Source organism: Microcaecilia unicolor, chromosome 6, assembly GCF_901765095.1.
Source record: "Microcaecilia unicolor chromosome 6, aMicUni1.1, whole genome shotgun sequence".
In the NCBI taxonomy this organism is placed as follows: Eukaryota; Metazoa; Chordata; class Amphibia; order Gymnophiona; family Siphonopidae; genus Microcaecilia; species Microcaecilia unicolor.
In genome coordinates, this window is record NC_044036.1 from 330,723,910 (window position 1) to 330,742,027 (window position 18,118).

Here is an 18,118-nt window from a genome sequence, read left to right on the forward strand (position 1 = left end):
ACTCAGAATTGTACGGTACATGGCCCCATCCATTCTCCCATTGATGCGGTGAAGTAGTCCTGTGCCCTTAGCAGAGAAACACCCCCAAAACATAACATTTCCACCTCCATGCTTGACAGTGGGGACGGTGTTCTTTGGGTCATAGGCAGCATTTCTCTTCCTCCAAACACGGCGAGTTGAGTTCATGCCAAAGAGCTCAATTTTTGTCTCATCTGACCACAGCACCTTCTCCCAATCACTCTCGGCATCATCCAGGTGTTCACTGGCAAACTTCAGACGGGCCGTCACATGTGCCTTCCGGAGCAGGGGGACCTTGCGGGCACTGCAGGATTGCAATCCGTTATGTCGTAATGTGTTACCAATGGTTTTCGTGGTGACAGTGGTCCCAGCTGCCTTGAGATCATTGACAAGTTCCCCCCTTGTAGTTGTAGGCTGATTTCTAACCTTCCTCATGATCAAGGATACCCCACGAGGTGAGATTTTGCGTGGAGCCCCAGATCTTTGTCGATTGACAGTCATTTTGTACTTCTTCCATTTTCTTACTATGGCACCAACAGTTGTCTCCTTCTCGCCCAGCGTCTTACTGATGGTTTTGTAGCCCATTCCAGCCTTGTGCAGGTGTATGATCTTGTCCCTGACATCCTTAGACAGCTCCTTGCTCTTGGCCATTTTGTAGAGGTTAGAGTCTGACTGATTCACTGAGTCTGTGGACAGGTGTCTTTCATACAGGTGACCATTGCCGACAGCTGTCTGTCATGCAGGTAACGAGTTGATTTGGAGCATCTACCTGGTCTGTAGGGGCCAGATCTCTTACTGGTTGGTGGGGGATCAAATACTTATTTCCCTCTGCAGAATGCAAATAAATTCATATACTTTCCACAATGTGATTTTCCGGATTTAATTTGTGATGTGCTATCTCTCACTGTTACCAATAACCTACCCTTCAATTATGGGCTGCTCATGTCTTTGTCAGTGGGCAAACTTACAAAATCAGCAAGGGATCAAATACTTATTTCCCCCACTGTATATAAGTGAGACATCAAAGCATTTCAGTGACAGTCTAACAGGATGGGGGTGGCTAGGTGAGAGGAGGGTGACAAACAGAGCAATACAACTTTATGGTTTATAATGGGCTAGAAAGCCCAGATCTTTGTTAAGTCCTGTCTGGTGGGTGTCAAAATATTTAACCATTCTGACTTCAAAGGTCTTACGTTCCTGTATTGTTTTAAAGTTACCTTTCAGGATTCTTACTATGAAATCACTGGTACAGTGTTCTGGTTTTGTAAAGTGCTGCCCCACAGGAGTGGAATCCTGGCTTGCACTAGCATTTTTCATGTGATATCTATGTAAATTAAACCAGAACACTGTACCAGTGATTTCATAGTAAGAATCCTGAAAGGTAACTTTAAAACAATACAGGAACGTAAAACCTTTGAAGTCAGAATGATTGAATATTTTGACACCCACCAGACAGGACTTAACAAAGATCTGGGTTTTCTAGCCCATTATAAACCATAAAGTTGTACTGCTCTGTTTGTCACCCTCCTCTCACCTATCCACCCCCATCCTGTTAGACTGTCACTGAAATGCTTTGAAGTCTCACATATATATATATGGTCATCTACCAACACTTGCTTATTTCCGATCTGACGAAGAAGGGCAACCTTCGAAAGCTAATCAAGAAATGTATTTTTTTTTTGTTACATTTGTACCCCGCGCTTTCCCACTCATGGCAGGCTCAATGCGGCTTACATGGGGCAATTAAGCTATGTCCAATAAAAAAGGTATCATCTTATTTTCTTTTCCATGTTTTATTTTGTTTTATTTCTATTGACTATAACTAGGAAATGAACATCATGTAAGCTTGGAATACTGGTAGAACCTTAGGATTTCTTTAATACAATATCACGTACATTAAAATCCCATTAAAATTATGCTCGCTTCTCAGGAAACTTTCCGGCTTCCTTCTTTTCCATGGACTTTCCCTTTGCTCTTTGTGTCACAACCTTTCAGTATTCAGAATCTAAAGATAGCTGATGGGCAAGGTTGTAAAAGATGTATTTCAAAATGGAAAACTCAGAAAGTAGTGAGGGTACAGCACGCAGATAAAGGAGAGCGACATACCACTGTTTGAAAACAGGAATGCAGCTGTGTTAGGAAAGGTGGTTTATCTGAAAGGGCTAAAACTCTCTTTTCTACCATGGTACATTCTACATCATCATCTTGAATCACTACGTCCTTTTTCAATATTTTGATGGCATAAAGGTCTTCTGTCCCCTTTCTGTCTGCCAGCATCACCTACAAAAAAAAAAAAAGAAAAGAAAAGAAAAAGTAAGCAAGACTTTTTCTTTCTATACATACACCCCCCCCCCTCCCCAATTTTATAAATGCTGTGAAAAGTTGTGTGCTACCCTCCATTCCATTTCCAGCTCTTACATCCTGCTTAATCCAAATGGAATCAAAGTGGGTTGCACTAAAATTCAGATGCCAATAACAGACCGTGTCTTCAAAAATATTTTTTTCAAACAGTAAAGTTTTCAAACACTTTCTAAACTGACAGCACGAATCAATGCTCCGAATTCATACAGGAATACTATTCCATAATTTAGCTGCAATATAACTAAAAAGAGCTAACACGGAAACGTTTTAAATGAATCCGATTAACAGATGGAAAGCCCAGGTTTAATAGATAATTGGATCGAGTTGATGAACGAACTGTCGGAAAAGTTAACAAAAATTTATGATCCAAAGGGCAATGGGGAGATTTTATATACGGTGCCTAACATTGAATCTTTATTAAAGTTTTTAAAGGGAAATAAAGTTTGTGAAAACTGTGTTTTGAAAATGGAGGAGAGGAGCACATGTAAAGTTTGAACACGAGCACTACCTATCCTCAAGGGAAGTAGTATACCTTTATGTAGTTTCTACATTAGTATATGAGCATAATTGCTGTCTTCTGTAGGGACCTACATTTACTACCAGTTGTCTGTGTTTAGTAAGTGATCTAATCATTTTTAGTATTCTCACAGTGTGTCCATTACTAACTCCTTCATGTTTAAGTAAGCGGGGATCTTCAGAATTTATAACAGCAAAAAACCATCTAAAAAACTTTTCAGTTATACTGATGGTGCTATTCACCTTGTCATAGAACAAATTAAGTTTTAAATGGTATATCACAGTGAATTTACTCTTAGGAATAGCTATTTGTGGTTGATGGGATTTTATATACTTTTTTGATGTACTGTTTCTCTTTTTAGCAAACCTCTTCCCTGAAGAAGACCTTCGAAACCTGGCCAAGTCGGTAGAGGTTTAAATTGGAGATACAATGCTGCTTTAAGTGTCTTCAAAGCTAAGTTACAGTATTCCATTTCTTCTGGAAAAAGATTTAAAAAGTATTTAAGACATTTTTAAGAAGAAGTTTATTCAAGAAATGATTGAAAATAAATAAATAAATAAATAAGAAATTAGGAGAAAACGGGTTGATCTATGACGAGGTGAACAGCACCATCAGTATAACTGAAAAGTTCTTTAGATGGTTTTTTGCTGTTATAAATTCTGAAGATCCCCGCTTACTTAAACATGATGGAGTTAGTAATGGACACACTGTGAGAATACTAAAAATGATTTCATTCTTTAGTGTTTGGGATGATATGAAGATTGTTGATTGATTTAATCCCCACACCTATTCTATATGGTCCCTTTAAAGTAGTAAGTGATCTAGGCACAGTTCCGTAAATCTCCTTTTGTAATAACTATTATAAGGAATCATATGAACATTTATAGTGTGTATGCATACATGTATTAAGTAAGCGTGGCATTATTTGAATATCAATCATATATGCTTGTATTATTTCTGGAAAACTTAAGCTGGATTACGTTATACTGTATGTACATACAATGTTTAGGAGGCGGAACAATTAATGTGCTACGATGGTTCCATCTGTGACACTGCCACATATTCCCTTGGGGATATAATGGCTGGAATAGGCAAGGACTGAGCACATTATTAGAACTCCTATGAGTATTCAATGAGAGTATAATTAGCTTCTTGTTTCTGAGTTTGCTCTGAGTACATTTTTATGTATATATAATTCTGACTCAGGGAACTGTTTGTGTTACTTCCAGTTGTTTATTGTTTTAGTTAAAATTGAATGCCAAGAAGTGTAGAGTGATGCACTTGGGGTGCGGAAACCCAAAAGAGAGATACCGGATAGGAGGGGAGAGATTAGTAAGCTCGACTCAGGAGAGAGACCTTGGGGTGTTGGTGTCGGAGGATCTGAAGGTGAAGAAACAATGTGACAAGGCGATGGCTGTGGCCAGAAGGATGCTAAGCTGCGTAGAGAGGGGCATAGCCAGCAGAAGAAAGGAGGTGTTGATGCCCCTCTACAAGTCGTTGGTGAGGCCCCACTTGGAGTATTGTGTTCAGTTTTGGAGGCCATATCTTGCTAAAGATGTAAAAAGACTGGAAGTGGTGCAAAGAAAAGCTACGAAAATGGTATGAGATTTGCGTTGCAAACCATACGAGGAGAGACTTGCTGACCTGAACATGTATACCTTGGAGGAAAGGAGAAACGGGTGACATGATACAGACGTTCAAATATTTGAAAGGTATTAATCCGCAAATGAACCTTTTCCGGAGACGGGAAGGCGGTAGAACTAAAGGACATTAAATGAGGTTGAAGGGGGGGCAAACTCAAAAAAAAATGTCAGGAAGTATTTTTTCACGGAGAGGGTGGTGGATATGTGGAATGCCCTCCCGCAGGAGGTGGTGGAGATGAAAACGGTAATGGAATTCAAACATGCGTGGGATAAACACAAAGGAATCCGGTTTAGAAGGAATAGTTCCGTGGAATCTTAGCGGAGATTGGGTGGTGACGCCAGTAATTGGAAACAAAACGGGAGCTGGGCAGACTTCTACGGTCTACGCCCTGATCGTGACTGAATATATAGGGATGGGCTGGAGTGTAAATTTTAAGGGGCTTCGATGTTAGCTTCAGAACTTAGTACAAGAACAGTACTGGGCAGACTTCTACGTCTGTGCCCTGAGAAAGGCAAGGACAAATCAAACTGGGGTATACATATGAAGTATCGCATACCATGCAAAATGAGTTCATCTTGTTGGGCAGACTGGATGGACCGTTCAGGTCTTTATCTGCCGTCATTTACCTTGTTACTATGTTACTCTTTGGGGTTCTACATGGAATGTTGCTACTAATTGGGATTCCAGAATCTTGTAACTCTTTAGGATTCCAGAATCTTCAGAACTTTTAGTACAAGAGCAGTACTGGGCAGACTTCTACGGTCTGTGCCCTGAGAATGGCAAGGACAAATCAAACTGGGGTATACATATGAAGTATCGCATACCATGCAAAATGAGTTCATCTTGTTGGGCAGACTGGATGGACCGTTCAGGTCTTTATCTGCCGTCATTTACCTTGTTACTATGTTACTCTTTGGGGTTCTACATGGAATGTTGCTACTAATTGGGATTCCAGAATCTTGTAACTCTTTAGGATTCCAGAATCTTCAGAACTTTTAGTACAAGAGCAGTACTGGGCAGACTTCTACGTCTGTGCCCTGAGAAAGGCAAGGACAAATCAAACTGGGGTATACATATAAAGTATCACTTACCATGTAAAATGAGTTTATCTTGTTGGGCAGACTGGATGGACCGTACAGTCATTTATTATGTTACTATGTTTCTTCTAACAAAAAATAAGACTAGCTGCATTAGAACTTTTTAAAGAATGAAATCAGCTTTATCCACTTTAATTCATAGAGTAACTTGTGCTAAATCTATTTTATATGCACTTTTTTTTTGGATAAGCCACCTAAAGATTGCACATCCCTAGTACTAGATGAAAAATATGGAGAATCATTTTTAGAGCACAAAGACTTACAAAGTTACACAGGTTACTATGGGGCCCTTTTACAGAGTGGCAGTAAGCTCAACACAGGCTTACTGCTCGGTCTTTTGGGACTACTGCTGGCCCAATGCGGCCATTGGCAGTAGTCCCGCCTTAAGTGCGCACCATTTCCGGGGGAAAAAGAAAACCTCCAGAAATGGCTTTCGCGGCGGGAACCCAGCGCTAATCTGGCATTGCTGGGTTAGCTCGTGAACCCTTATCGCCACCGTAATGGGTGGCAGTAAGGGCTCCCTGTCGCATGGCCATGCGGTAAGAGTTCTCTCACCATGTATACTGGGGTTTTTTTTAACCCGCTGCGGTAAAAACAGCCCTCACCGCTAGCATAGGGCCCTTTTCCTGCAGATTACTGACACTCTATAAAAGGCCCCTTAATTATTTCCTGAAGTGTATTTCTTCTAGTGGCCAGCAGGTGGTGCATGTTTTATGTTAAAGCTGTTATAGAAAAGTGATTGCTCCCTCTTTAGTTTCACTCAGTGAGGAAGTGATCTACAGTACTGTTGAGCAGTATAATTTTATAACTTGTTGCTCTGGGCTCTGATTGGCTCAATTTCATTTGGATTTTACTGGCTTTTTCCCCAGTCTCAGCCAGGTTAGAAGAGAGAGACAGATCTCACTGCTGAGGCCTTGTGATCAATTATGTTTGATAATCTGTGAGCAGCATATTTCCTGATCTCCTCAGGTACTTTTTAGAAAGTAAACAAATGTTTATTTAGTTTTATAATTGATCCATATTTCAGATACCTGTTATTGTTTGCTGATTGCACTTTCACTGTTCAATATTTTTATGAGAATAAACATAATTGTTTGTTCGCCCTGCTTGTCTGGACTGATTAAGAATCCTGGTGGTTTGTGTGTAGGGTCTGTGAGTGCTTTCTGGGAACTGTGGGACCACTGGGAGTGTGGCCTCCAGTAACCTAGAAATCACTGCGGATAATTTGAGAGCGAAGACTCACCCAGAAGAGGTTGAGACCCAGTCGGTGGGAGGAGGGTGCTAGTACAGAGCAAAAGCGGCAGGAGCAGGCGGACCTGGGCTGTGCTGAGGATAGACCCTCTAAGTGGCCGCGGGGTAACCCCAGGCAGGTGGCTAGGCATTTCATCACATTATGTAACTTTGTAAGTCTATGTGCTTTGAAAATGAGCACCATAATGTTCCAAATGTAAAAAATATCTGTGGTAGCTCCAAGACAGTTACCTTAGACCTTCCAAATGCAGAGCATCTAGCTGTATATTTTCTAAACAAAACTGTCCTGTTAGTGAAGGGCATGTCTACAACTGATTAGAACTTTACTAGTCAAGTTCATAGGCTGGTCAGAATTAGTTTCAGATGACTCCAGTTACGAGATCGAAGCCCATTTTTTAATCAGATCCAAGTGCAACTTGGAAGAAATTATTCTCTCTATAAATAATTGCACTTCACCCTCAGTTCCCATTTCAGTATGCTGCTCATTAAAAGTTGGTTACTAAACCTTTTGTCTTTTATGCATTCTCACCCAGATTCTATATAGCGGCGCCTAGAGATTGGTGCTGAAATCGGCGCAGATTCTATAACAGTATGTGCAATTTAACAAGCTTAACTAGCTAATCAGCACTGATAACAGCACTTAAGCAAAAATGAGCACTAATTGGTACTGATTAGAATTTAGGTGTACAAGTCGTTAAGTGTACACAAAAAGGGGTGTGGTTATGGGTGGGGGAATGGGTGTTTCATGAATGTTCCAAAATTTACGCACCTAGTTACAGAAAATGGCTTAGTGCGCCTAAATCTACGCGCAGGTGTTTACAAGTTTCGTTGGTGTAAATGGATGCGCGTAGATTTAGGTGCTGAAATAGAAACGAAACATGTTCTATAATCGGCGCTTAAATCTAGGCACCAATTATAGAATATGCTTAGTCAGCGCTGATTTTTTAGGCGTCATATACAGAATCTCCTCCTCTATGTTCACCCTAAGTTCGACAGAAGGCTAATTCCATTAAATTGGAAGGATGCTTGTATTAAACCAGTGCTGAAGTCACGAATAGATCCAGTTCTGCCTACTAGTAACAGACTATCTTTAACTCGCCATTGTTGGCCAAGTTACCATGCGAGTTGTTTTTTTTAAACAACTGGCAGATTTCCTAAATATGGCCAATTTCAGTTCCATGCAGTCAAGCTCTTGGAAGTGTCACGGCACCGAAACAGCGCTTGTAAGAATTTTCACAGAGATTTATACACATTTTGATACAGGAGATCAGGTATAACGCATCTTCTCTGGCTACATCTGCTATATGATTTGGTCAATCACAGATTTTTACTCTAAAGGCTGTTATTCAAGAAATTGCTATTCAATCACATTTAGTAGATTTTAGGTACAGGATATATTGGAATTGAAACATTTCTGCCATATATACGCTGACTTGGGGTGTTCTGCGGGGATCTCTTTTGGCCCTGGGTACCTTTCAACATTTTTATTGTTCCACTGGTAGCACTGCTGAAGTGCATTGGTTTCTGCTGGTATATAGTATTTGAGGCTTGTTGAGAGACTGTTCTGAAAAGCAATGTGTATTTTTTAAGTTAATTTTTTAAAGATAAAAACTAAAATAAATCTTATTGGCTAGAAGGATTTTTCCCATACATTGGAGGACAGCAGGGTTACGTAGCCTAATCTCACTGTGTGGCATTTGAAGTTTTGTCTAATTTTCCTTTGTGCTTAATATTTTTTATATTGTACCTGCGAAGGGATGTGAAAGGGCTTCTTGCCTGTTCATTTGTGTCTATTTAAGCTCATAGTTAAGGTTCTAATCAGTCAGTCCTACATATTGAAGTCTTAATATGTGCAGCGACCATTGTATATTTTAGGAAAGACTTGTACATCTCACAGTTTCTTAGCCAGTTAGAGAAGAAACACACATTCCCAATTATAGTGATAATGGGTTTAACAACTGGGCAATGTTTATTGCTGAAAAGCATGCAGAAATCATCGCCTCACCATTTGCATCCAGTTTAAAGATCCCAAATACTTTTTAGTACCACAGTGTTTGGAGCATTTGAGAGAATGTGTTCCAGGCGTGTGGAACCTTTTCCATGGCAATTGTCAGGAGATAGTGGGTGGGATCGAGGTCAGGTATACATATAAAGTAGCACATACAAGTTTATCTTGTTGGGCAGACTGGATGGACTGTACAGGTCTTTATCTGCCGTCATCTACTATGTTACTATGTATGCCAACAACATGCAGTTAATTTATCAGTAGGACCCCAGGCTGTGACAAATTTATCCTTAAATTCACCTGAAGAGTGGCTTAGAGTGGAAATTACACCTTTTAATCTCTTTTATTCCAAAGACTGCAGATCTGATGATACCCTTGAGATACTGTCACAGCATTAGGTGCCATGACGTCCAAATCTGTATAATCAAAACCCGATTTTGGACGTCTCCAACTGCAGTCCGTCGCAAGGATGGCCAAAGTTCAAGGGGGCATGTCAGAGGCGTAGCAAAGGAGGGACTTGGGCATGCCTAGCACTTGGACGTCCCTGACGAACACTTGGATGTTTTCATCTGGACCTGCTTTTCTTATGACTAAGGTACAAAAAGGTGCCCGAAATAACCAGATGACCACCAGACAGAATCAAGGATGACCTCCCGTTACTCCTCCAGTGGTCACTAACCCCCTCCCACCCTCAAAAAACATCTTTCAAAATATGTTGTTCCAGCCTCAGATGTCATACCCAGGTCCATGACAGCGCATGTAGGCCCCTGGAGCAGTTTTAGTGGGTACTGCAGTACACTTCAGACAGGTGGACCCAGGCCCATACCCCCCACTACCTGTTACATTTGTGGAGGAAACAGCGAGCCCTCCAAAACCCACCACAAACCCACTGTACCCACATATAGGTGCCCCCCTTCACCTGTAAGTGCTATGATAGTGGTGTACAGTTGGGGGTAGTGGGTTTTGGGGGGGCTCAGCACACAAGGTAAGGGAGCTATGTTCCTGGGAGCAATTTATGAAGTCCACTGCAGTGCCCCCTAGGGTGCCCGGTTGGTGTCCTGGCATGTCAGGGGGACCAGTGCACTACAAATGCTGGCTCCTCCCACAACCAAATGGCTTGCATTTGGCCATTTTTGGCACGGACGTCTTTGGTTTCGAAAATCGCCGAAACGTCAGAAACGTCCATGTCTAGGGACGATCAAGTCTAGAGACATCCAAATTTAAGGATCTGGACGTCCCTGATGGTATTTTCGAAACGAAAGATGGACGTCCATCTTGTTTCGAAAATACGGGTTTCCCCGCCCCTGAATTTCGTCGTTTTCCAAGGACGACCCATTCGAAAATGCCCCTCTTTATGTCTCTGCCTATTTAATGTCTTGATTCTTATTATCCCCAGTTTTGATTAACTGTACACCACCTGGATCCCTGGCTTTGAGGGGTATAGTAAATTGTAGACATAAAAACTTCAGCTCTGCCAGGTGCCTCTAAGCCTGCTCTTCCCTTTTATTTCCATTAATGAAAACTGTGTTACAGGGATGAGGGGTGAAAGTTTCTCTTACCTTGCCAAAGCTCCCTTTTCCTAGCACCATGAGGAAGTTAAAGTCCGACAACTTGACCCGGTCAAGGTTGTTGGATGGCACATAGGGCTTTCTGTCTTCTATTGGACTGATTACTTTGTTACCAGCTGGTCCAAGTTTGGCTTTCTAAAAGAAGAAGTACAGCAATACAACATTAGTGGGAAAGTCAGCATTCAATTGCTATATATATATATTTTTATAATGAAATGAACATTTGACTGCATTATACAATTGAAACGAGGCATCTTACACACAGCTTCTAAAAATATAAATATCATAAAGTCTACGTGCATTTCCAAGCTGAAAATATTACTTATTGCTAACTGGATTTATGTATAGAAAATACTTTGAATTGGCTAAACAGTTTTACCAATGAAAAATGTTTTTATTCTATTTTAACACCATATCCAATGAATAGGTATAACATAAAATAGCATGATTTTTTTTGTGAACAAGGCATGCAACTATATAATAGACGTGTTTAGGTGAAAAATAAATGGTTAACTGTGAATTTCTTTTTTTTTTTTTTTTTTACATATTCAAGCATTTCCAGTCTCCAGAGTTGCAATCATGCTGTTCAGGGCATGCACATGAGAAAAAAAAATTATTGATTTTTCAAATGCAGCAGGCCTCACATTGCCAAGACATTTGCATTCACTAGCACAGCTACAGCTCAGAAGTAGATAACAGTGTCCATTAAAAAAAAAAAAAAAAATTCTATCTCTACAAGAAAAAAAAGCTGCCCCGGACATGCAGCTTTTCTTGCCTTCTTTGCGCTGGTTTGATTTATAGAATGATAAATTGAAAAGTCTTCCCCTGTTGATAAACGTAACCGTGTTAATCTAAAGCCGTTGGTCCCTCTTTCTGTAGCTTTCATAGCTGTGAATTTTTACTAGTTAAATTTATTTATTTATTTTTTTTATTAACTCTGCCCACAGTCAATACTTGGCTAACTCAAGTGCCGATGAATTACAACCTTGAGATGAAAGACGTGAATCACGTAGTCTCAAAAGCTCACGAACAACATTTTTCTTTTGGCCCAATGAAATGAATTAGAACCAACTACTTTTCTCCAAGATTAATATGGCTATTAGAAGATGCAAATTATTAACTTGTATCAATTGACAATGCCTAACCCATTGTCCGGTGACATCTCAAGGAAGAACGCTCAGTGACATTCCATTTCCATTGTCTTAGAATGGAATAGGTTGGACAAATAAAACTGATATTCTGTTAAGTGGATGGTGCTGGAGCTCAGAGAGTAATAGCGTCCAGGTTCTCAGACCTGCCTCAGGCTTGCACAATGCCATAAAAAAACAGATATATCTTACACACACACAGTCACAATAAAACCTAAACTGCTGACCAGTCTCTACTACAGAACTTCAGAGGGCAGGGGGCCAGAGGAATGATAGGAAGCTGTAGTATAGCGCTGCGTAACCCTAGTAGCGCTTTAGAAATGTTTAGTAGTAGTAAATACCTTGGCTGGCGAGGATCCCAAGGCCCCACCAGCAGAAGAGTCTTCCTCTAGTGCAGTGGCGTTCCTGCCCAGGATGGCACCCGGGGCGGAGCGCCGATGCGCCCCCCCCCCCCCCCCGCTAGATGACACCTCCCTCCCTCCGGCGAAATGACACCCCCCCCGGGTGCATGCCGCTGGGGGGGGGGGGGGGCCGCGACACGCGCTTGCTCCTCCGAATTCGCTAAACTTCGCTGCAGCTCCCTCTGCCCCGGAACAGGAAGTACCTCTTCCGGGGCAGAGGGAGCTGCAGCGAACGAACAAAGTTTAGCGAATTCGGAGGAGCAGGCGTGCGCCGCGGCACCCCCCAGCGGCGTGCACCCGGGGCGGACCGCCCCCACCGGCCCCCCCCTCCTTGGTACGCCACTGCTCTAGCGCTGCCTTTCTCTGCTGTGTGGCCTGCTCCTGCGGCTGCTTTTTCTCTCAGGTCGCGCATGCTCGGTTTCAAAACTGAGCATGCGCGGCCTGAGGGAAAAATCAGCTGCTTGGAAGGGAATGTGGCAGACAGTGAAGAAGAGCAGTGCTGGAGGAAGATCTCTTCAGCTGCCCCCCCCCCCTCCCCCCCGCCGTGTCTGCTTCTCTGGGTCCTCCCCAGCCTCCAAGGAGTCCGGCACTGGAGTTTTCTCTCTCCTGCTCATGTCGGGATGTAACCACCCGGGTCCCCTCAGGAGCAGGAGAGAGAGAGACAGGGACCCCGGCACCAGGCCCCCCCCTTGGAGGCCCGGAGAATTTTGCCCCCCGCCCCCCTCTCAGCGGCCCTGTCTCAGTTTAAAAGAGTTCCTTATCCACAGATTTCTGAGAAATACACACTCTTCTGACACTCTACTATGGAAAGACCAGCCTTCATACATTCTAGCCTTAGGGTGCCACACTGCCACTGTAGCAGAACAGCAGTCATCTCATGGGGCTGCGGGGGTCTGTGCAAAATGAATCAGGTCATTAAATTTCAGTCAGTTCGGACAGGCCAAAATGAAAACTTGCACATCTGGAAAGATAAGAGAGCAGGAAAAACCACTAGAAATGATAAGTTCAATATGTAGAAAAGGTTTGGTAAAACGTTCCCTTTAGTTTCTAACAACTGAGTGATAAGATGCTTAAAAAGCTGAAAATTTGTGTGTATACATATAAAAAGATGCATGTGGTTCCATGTAGAGTAACTGGGCTTCCACTTGCCTGTGGGAACGAGCCACATATAAAAAGCTTTTCCAATGAGACTCCATAAAGTCACAGCAGAGGGTTTTCATCAAACTGCAATTTGTTTGAAACAACCAAGGTTTATATTTCTACAAGCTATTGCACAGAGCAGTGGCGTAGCCACAGGTGGGCCTGGGTGGGCCTTAGGGCTCAGGCCCACCCAACAGTAGCACACATTTAGCGGTAGCTGGTGGGGATCCAAAGCTCCGTCAGCTGAAGACTTCTGCCTAATGGTAACAAAAACGCTACTCTCAACGATACCGGAACCTGCGAACGCTCAGTTTTCAGCGCATGCCTTCTGCAGACTGCCAAGGTGGAAAGAAGCGTTTTCCTGCCAGCTTAGATATTTTTTGGGTGGTGGTGGTGTGGAGAACACTTGGTGCCCACCCACTTCTTGCCTAGGCCCAGCCAAAATCTGTTGTCTGGCTATGCCCCTGGCACAGAGAGCATGAAACAGTGATTTTCCACCAGTAATCTGTGAGCGTCCAAACAGAATGCTAGTGATTCACCTAATGCTGTCTGGAGAGCACCTAAATGGCTTGTAATTGTAGAATAATGGTGCTCTGCGCGCAAATATAGGCGCAGGCATTTGTACATTTTTATTGGTGCTAATGGCAGCGCCTAAATTTACGCATAAACACTCTTCTTAAGCATTGATTCTATAAACCGTGCTGAACTTTAGGTGTGGCTTATAGAAGAAGTGGAGGGGTTTTCGGTGTCGATTTTTTTAGGTGCCTATATATAGAACCTAGCTCATTTTTGATATGTATCTGTAGGTATATATTTTTTAATATAAACACACTGGACCAGTATAACACGTCCTAAGGAGTGCCTAAAAGTGGCCTGCGCTGCTGTAGGCATGCGTGTTGGTCGCACACTGGTCCATTTCCTCAGTGCGCCTGGAAAAAAGGCATTTTTTTGTGCCAGAAAATGAATGTGCGGCAAAATTAAAACCAGCACGTCCATTTTCTGACTTACTGGTAAGGTCTCACACGCTAACTGGGTGGTAAGGTTTCAACGCACGTAAACTGAAGTTTACTGCAGGGTAAGCGCTACGCGATAGAAAAAAGAAAATATTTTCTACTGCGTCTTTTGGGCATGCGTCAAAAATGGAATTACTGTCCAGGGCACACAGTAGCGCCAACTTGACGTGTGTTGGACGCAGGTAGGTGCCTACGCGCCTTAGTAAAAGGGACCCCTATGTTAGGAATGGTTAAGATCCATGCAAAATGCCCTTTACAGAATGCTAGCTTAGCACGCTTCTCATGCCTGACTTTGGGCGTGAACACTTACTCCTTCCTAATGCTGGCATTCAATAATATCCCGTCTAATTTCTTGGAACGCCCCTGACCAGTCCATGCTCCTCCCATGACCATGCCCCCTTTTGAACCAAACAGTATGAAGTTTAGGTGTGCAAGTGATAGAATAGGGCTTGGGGCAGATCCGCCCGTAACTCTTAATTACTGCGAATTAAGTGCTTGTTAATTAAAAATAATTGATTGTTAGCGTTTACTTGACTATACAGAATCCAAAGGATTTTATTTTTATATATGTATATAAACACAAGTTAATATATATCATAGTTCAGTGGTTCCCAAACCCGGTCCCGGAGGAACCCCGGCCAGGACACCTGCAATGAACAGCATGTAGTGGAGGCAGTGCATGCAAATATTTCTCATGAATATTCATGGTGGGTATCCTGAAAACCTGACTGGCTGGGGTGCCTCCAGAACCAGGTTTGGGAGCCACTGCCATAGTCAAGTGATGAGAGCTCAGTGTTGGGCTGCAGCTTGCAAGGCAGGGCATGTGCTTCCATGCATTAGCTGAAGAACTGTGAACAGAGGAAAAAAACAGTCTTAGCGCTTAACTACAAGGAGTATAATACACAGTACTGATACTTAACAGCCCCATGGGCGTAGACTGGGGGGGGGGGCGAGGGGGGGCAGTGCCCCCCCCCCCCCAAAACGACCAAGACGACGAAGACGAGTTCTTTCCTGCAGCGGCGAACGGGCGGGTGGGAAAGCAGCAAGCAAGCAGCCACGCTGAACTCCGTCCTTCGCTTCCTCCTGAATCCTGCCCTCTCAGCGTCCTGCCCGCCCCAAAGGAAATGACAGCAGAGGAAGGCGGGACGCAGAGAGAGGGCAGGATTCAGGAAGCGAAGGACGGAGTTCAGCGTGGCTGCTTGCTTGCTGCTTTCCCGCCCGCCCGTTCGCCTCTGCAGCTTCGGGAGTGGAGTGAGTCAGGAGATAGGCGTCCACTGTAACAGAAGTAAGGAAGCCATTTCCACTCCCCCACGCAGCCGTCGCCGTTCACAAGCACAGCAAGCAAACCTGTGTGAGCTGCTGCTGTTGCATCCACGTTGTCGTTTGGGAGATGCTTTGAAGGGGGAGGGAGTCGCTGGATAGAGTGGGAAGAGAAGGGGATGGAAAGAAACAGGACGGGCAGCTCTTTTTCCCTTCCTCCTTCCTTCCTCCATATTAGCATATTCATTTGAATATATATATATATAAATATATATATATGCAAATGAATATGCTAATATGCTCCACCCCATTTTGCCCCCCCCCCCCCAAATGAAACAGTCAAACTACGCCCATGAACAGTCCCATAGCGCAGAGTCAACCAGCACAACAAAAGGCATTGAGAATGATCTGGAAGAAAATGTTGGCTCAGCTGGTTAGAAAAACTCAGGGGACATGTATCACTCTATGTTCAGACACATTCTCAAAGTCTCTTTTATCCAAAGGTTTCAAAAGAATATTTCACACCAGAAAAACTGAGGTACCCTTTTTTTTTTAGGATCGAAGAAGAGGGGGTTGAAGCTCAATCTTGGTATTAGTTTTTTTTAAGCCTTGGTATTCCCCAGCCAGGCTCCCTGAAAATTTTCTAAACGATCCAATTTTCTTTTGATGGGTTACAGTGAAAACAAATGGCCAGTATGCCACAAGGTTTTTTTTTTTTTTTAAACTTCCTCTGGCCAATCTGCGCAGAAATCATGTCCCCCCAACCCAGAGAGTCTGAAGAAGGGTGAACTGACATGTCCTCTTGTAAACTACAGAGCCAACTTTACACTATACGGAGTTATGTCTGGATCGGAGTGACTCACTGCAAGGGCACAAAGCAATTTCTGCCTTCAAAACAAAATAGAAATTATTTTCGAAACAAACTCAAGTTTGTAATGAAGCTGCGTAAAGCCGAGAAACTCATAATGAAGTGGTGATTACTCTGCATTCACAGCAAAATGAGTTATTCTCAAAAGGAAAACAAAATCATGCAAATCGTCTTACTTCCTTCGGTTTGGACGCACCTTATCTTGGCCATGTCTTTTACCCTGCAACCGTAGGTGAGACATGATTTACTCTTGTAGAGCTCAAGGCATCCAGAATGCATTTCCTTCAAGGCAAACTGTAAGTCAAACGTTAAAGGCAACCCACGTTTCATGGGCGCTGCTGAGCTCCAGGACAGTCATGGAGCAGCGTTTGTTTATATGCATTAAATCACATTTGAGAACTGAATGATTGACGGAGTCTTTTACTAAAGATCAACTCGTGTCATCTGCAGCAGGGCCCATTTTATTCCTATGGGCCCCGCTGCAGACAGCTCGAGCTATTCCTTACTAAAAAAAACTCCCGAGTCTTCTCCTGTGGACGTCGGAGTGGTTTTACAGCTGAATATTGCACGGTAAGAACACAGTAGGTAACCAGTATAGTTAGCTTTGCAAGCAACTTTGAAAACTAGAGATGTGCAAAGGCATAAAGGATTCAGTTTTCTTTTTTTTTCATGATTTTTTTCTCAATTTCCAGGTTTTTTTTTTTGTTAGTTTCACACATTTAACAGTGCATTTTCAGTGCCTACTACACTGATTTCACAAACATTAACAGACAAATTAAGGCATGTTAAGTTGATCAGTTCAAAAAAGGTCAATTGAGCTCACACCGTGGGCTCCTTTTACGAAGCGGCACTGTCGATTAGCATGCGCTGAATGCGAAGAAGCCCATTCAATTCCACTGGGTTTATTCACATTCAGCGCACGCTAACCGGTAGCGCTGCTTTGTAAAAGCAGCCCTAAACATTTTTAATGTGCGCTGAATATGCGCTTATGAATGCACACTGATGAAAAAAATGGAAAGTGAGTGGGGGAATACAGGCGCATCGCTGCTAAAACAAACTCAATTGATATTACATGTGTACATTTTTAACAATTACTTCCATTCAAGTGTCTGTCTTAAACATACTCCTCGGGGGGGGGGGGGGGGGGGGAAGCAAGTTAAATGATTAAGGTTACCATATGTCCAGTTTTACCTGGACAGTTCCTCTTTTTGAGGACACTGCTGGGCATCCGGGTGGGTTTTTGCCAGCCTGACCGTTTCTACAATTTTGCGGATGAATGGGCAGGCAGCCCTCAGGGTGTCCTATCCGCCCTCTCCTTCTTCACCTTATTATCGTGCCCTGGTGATCTAGTGGCCTCTTCGAGGGCAGGAAAGAACCCCCCCCCCCTCTTTCCTGCCCGGCCGCAGGCCTGTCTTGCTTCCGGCGCCACTTCAAAATGGCTGCCGAGAGTTCAAGCGGTGGCCTCACGAGACTTCTGCAATTGCGACTGTTCATGTCCTGTGACACCTACTTTAAACCGAGTACGCTTGGATATAACTAGAAAAGGAACTTTTTCAGTAACTGGACTATCGGAGTGGAATAAGCTGCCAAGTGGACTTAAACACGAGCGTTGTGCGCAAATGTTTAAGCGACAATTGAAAGCACATCTGTTATGCTTAGCGCACTATGGGCTCCTTTTACCAAGCTGAATATTTTTGACACGTGCCGACGCCCTTTTACCGCAGTGGTTAAAAGATAGGTCTATCTTTTTTTCAGGAAATTACCATGCGGTCAATTTTTTTTTTTTTTTTGGGGGGGGGGGGGGGGGGGGAGCCCGATTACCACCAG

The 18,118-nt window shown here is 43.2% G+C and overlaps 1 protein-coding gene across 2 annotated transcripts in view; it reads right to left on the minus strand.

The window, feature by feature from the left end:
• The window catches only part of PRKCA (protein kinase C alpha), a 611,673-nt gene that overhangs the window by 66,875 nt on the left and 526,680 nt on the right, over positions 1 to 18,118 (minus strand). Inside the window, exons 9-11 of one of the 2 annotated variants that reach the window (XM_030208455.1) lie at positions 16,488 to 16,511; positions 10,453 to 10,596; positions 2,125 to 2,298 (exon numbers count right to left, since the gene is read on the minus strand). In XM_030208455.1, the coding sequence (XP_030064315.1) occupies positions 2,125 to 2,298; positions 10,453 to 10,596; positions 16,488 to 16,511 (342 nt within the window). The remainder of the gene's footprint in view (positions 1 to 2,124; positions 2,299 to 10,452; positions 10,597 to 16,487; positions 16,512 to 18,118) is intronic. The other variant, XM_030208456.1, reaches the window with a different exon arrangement.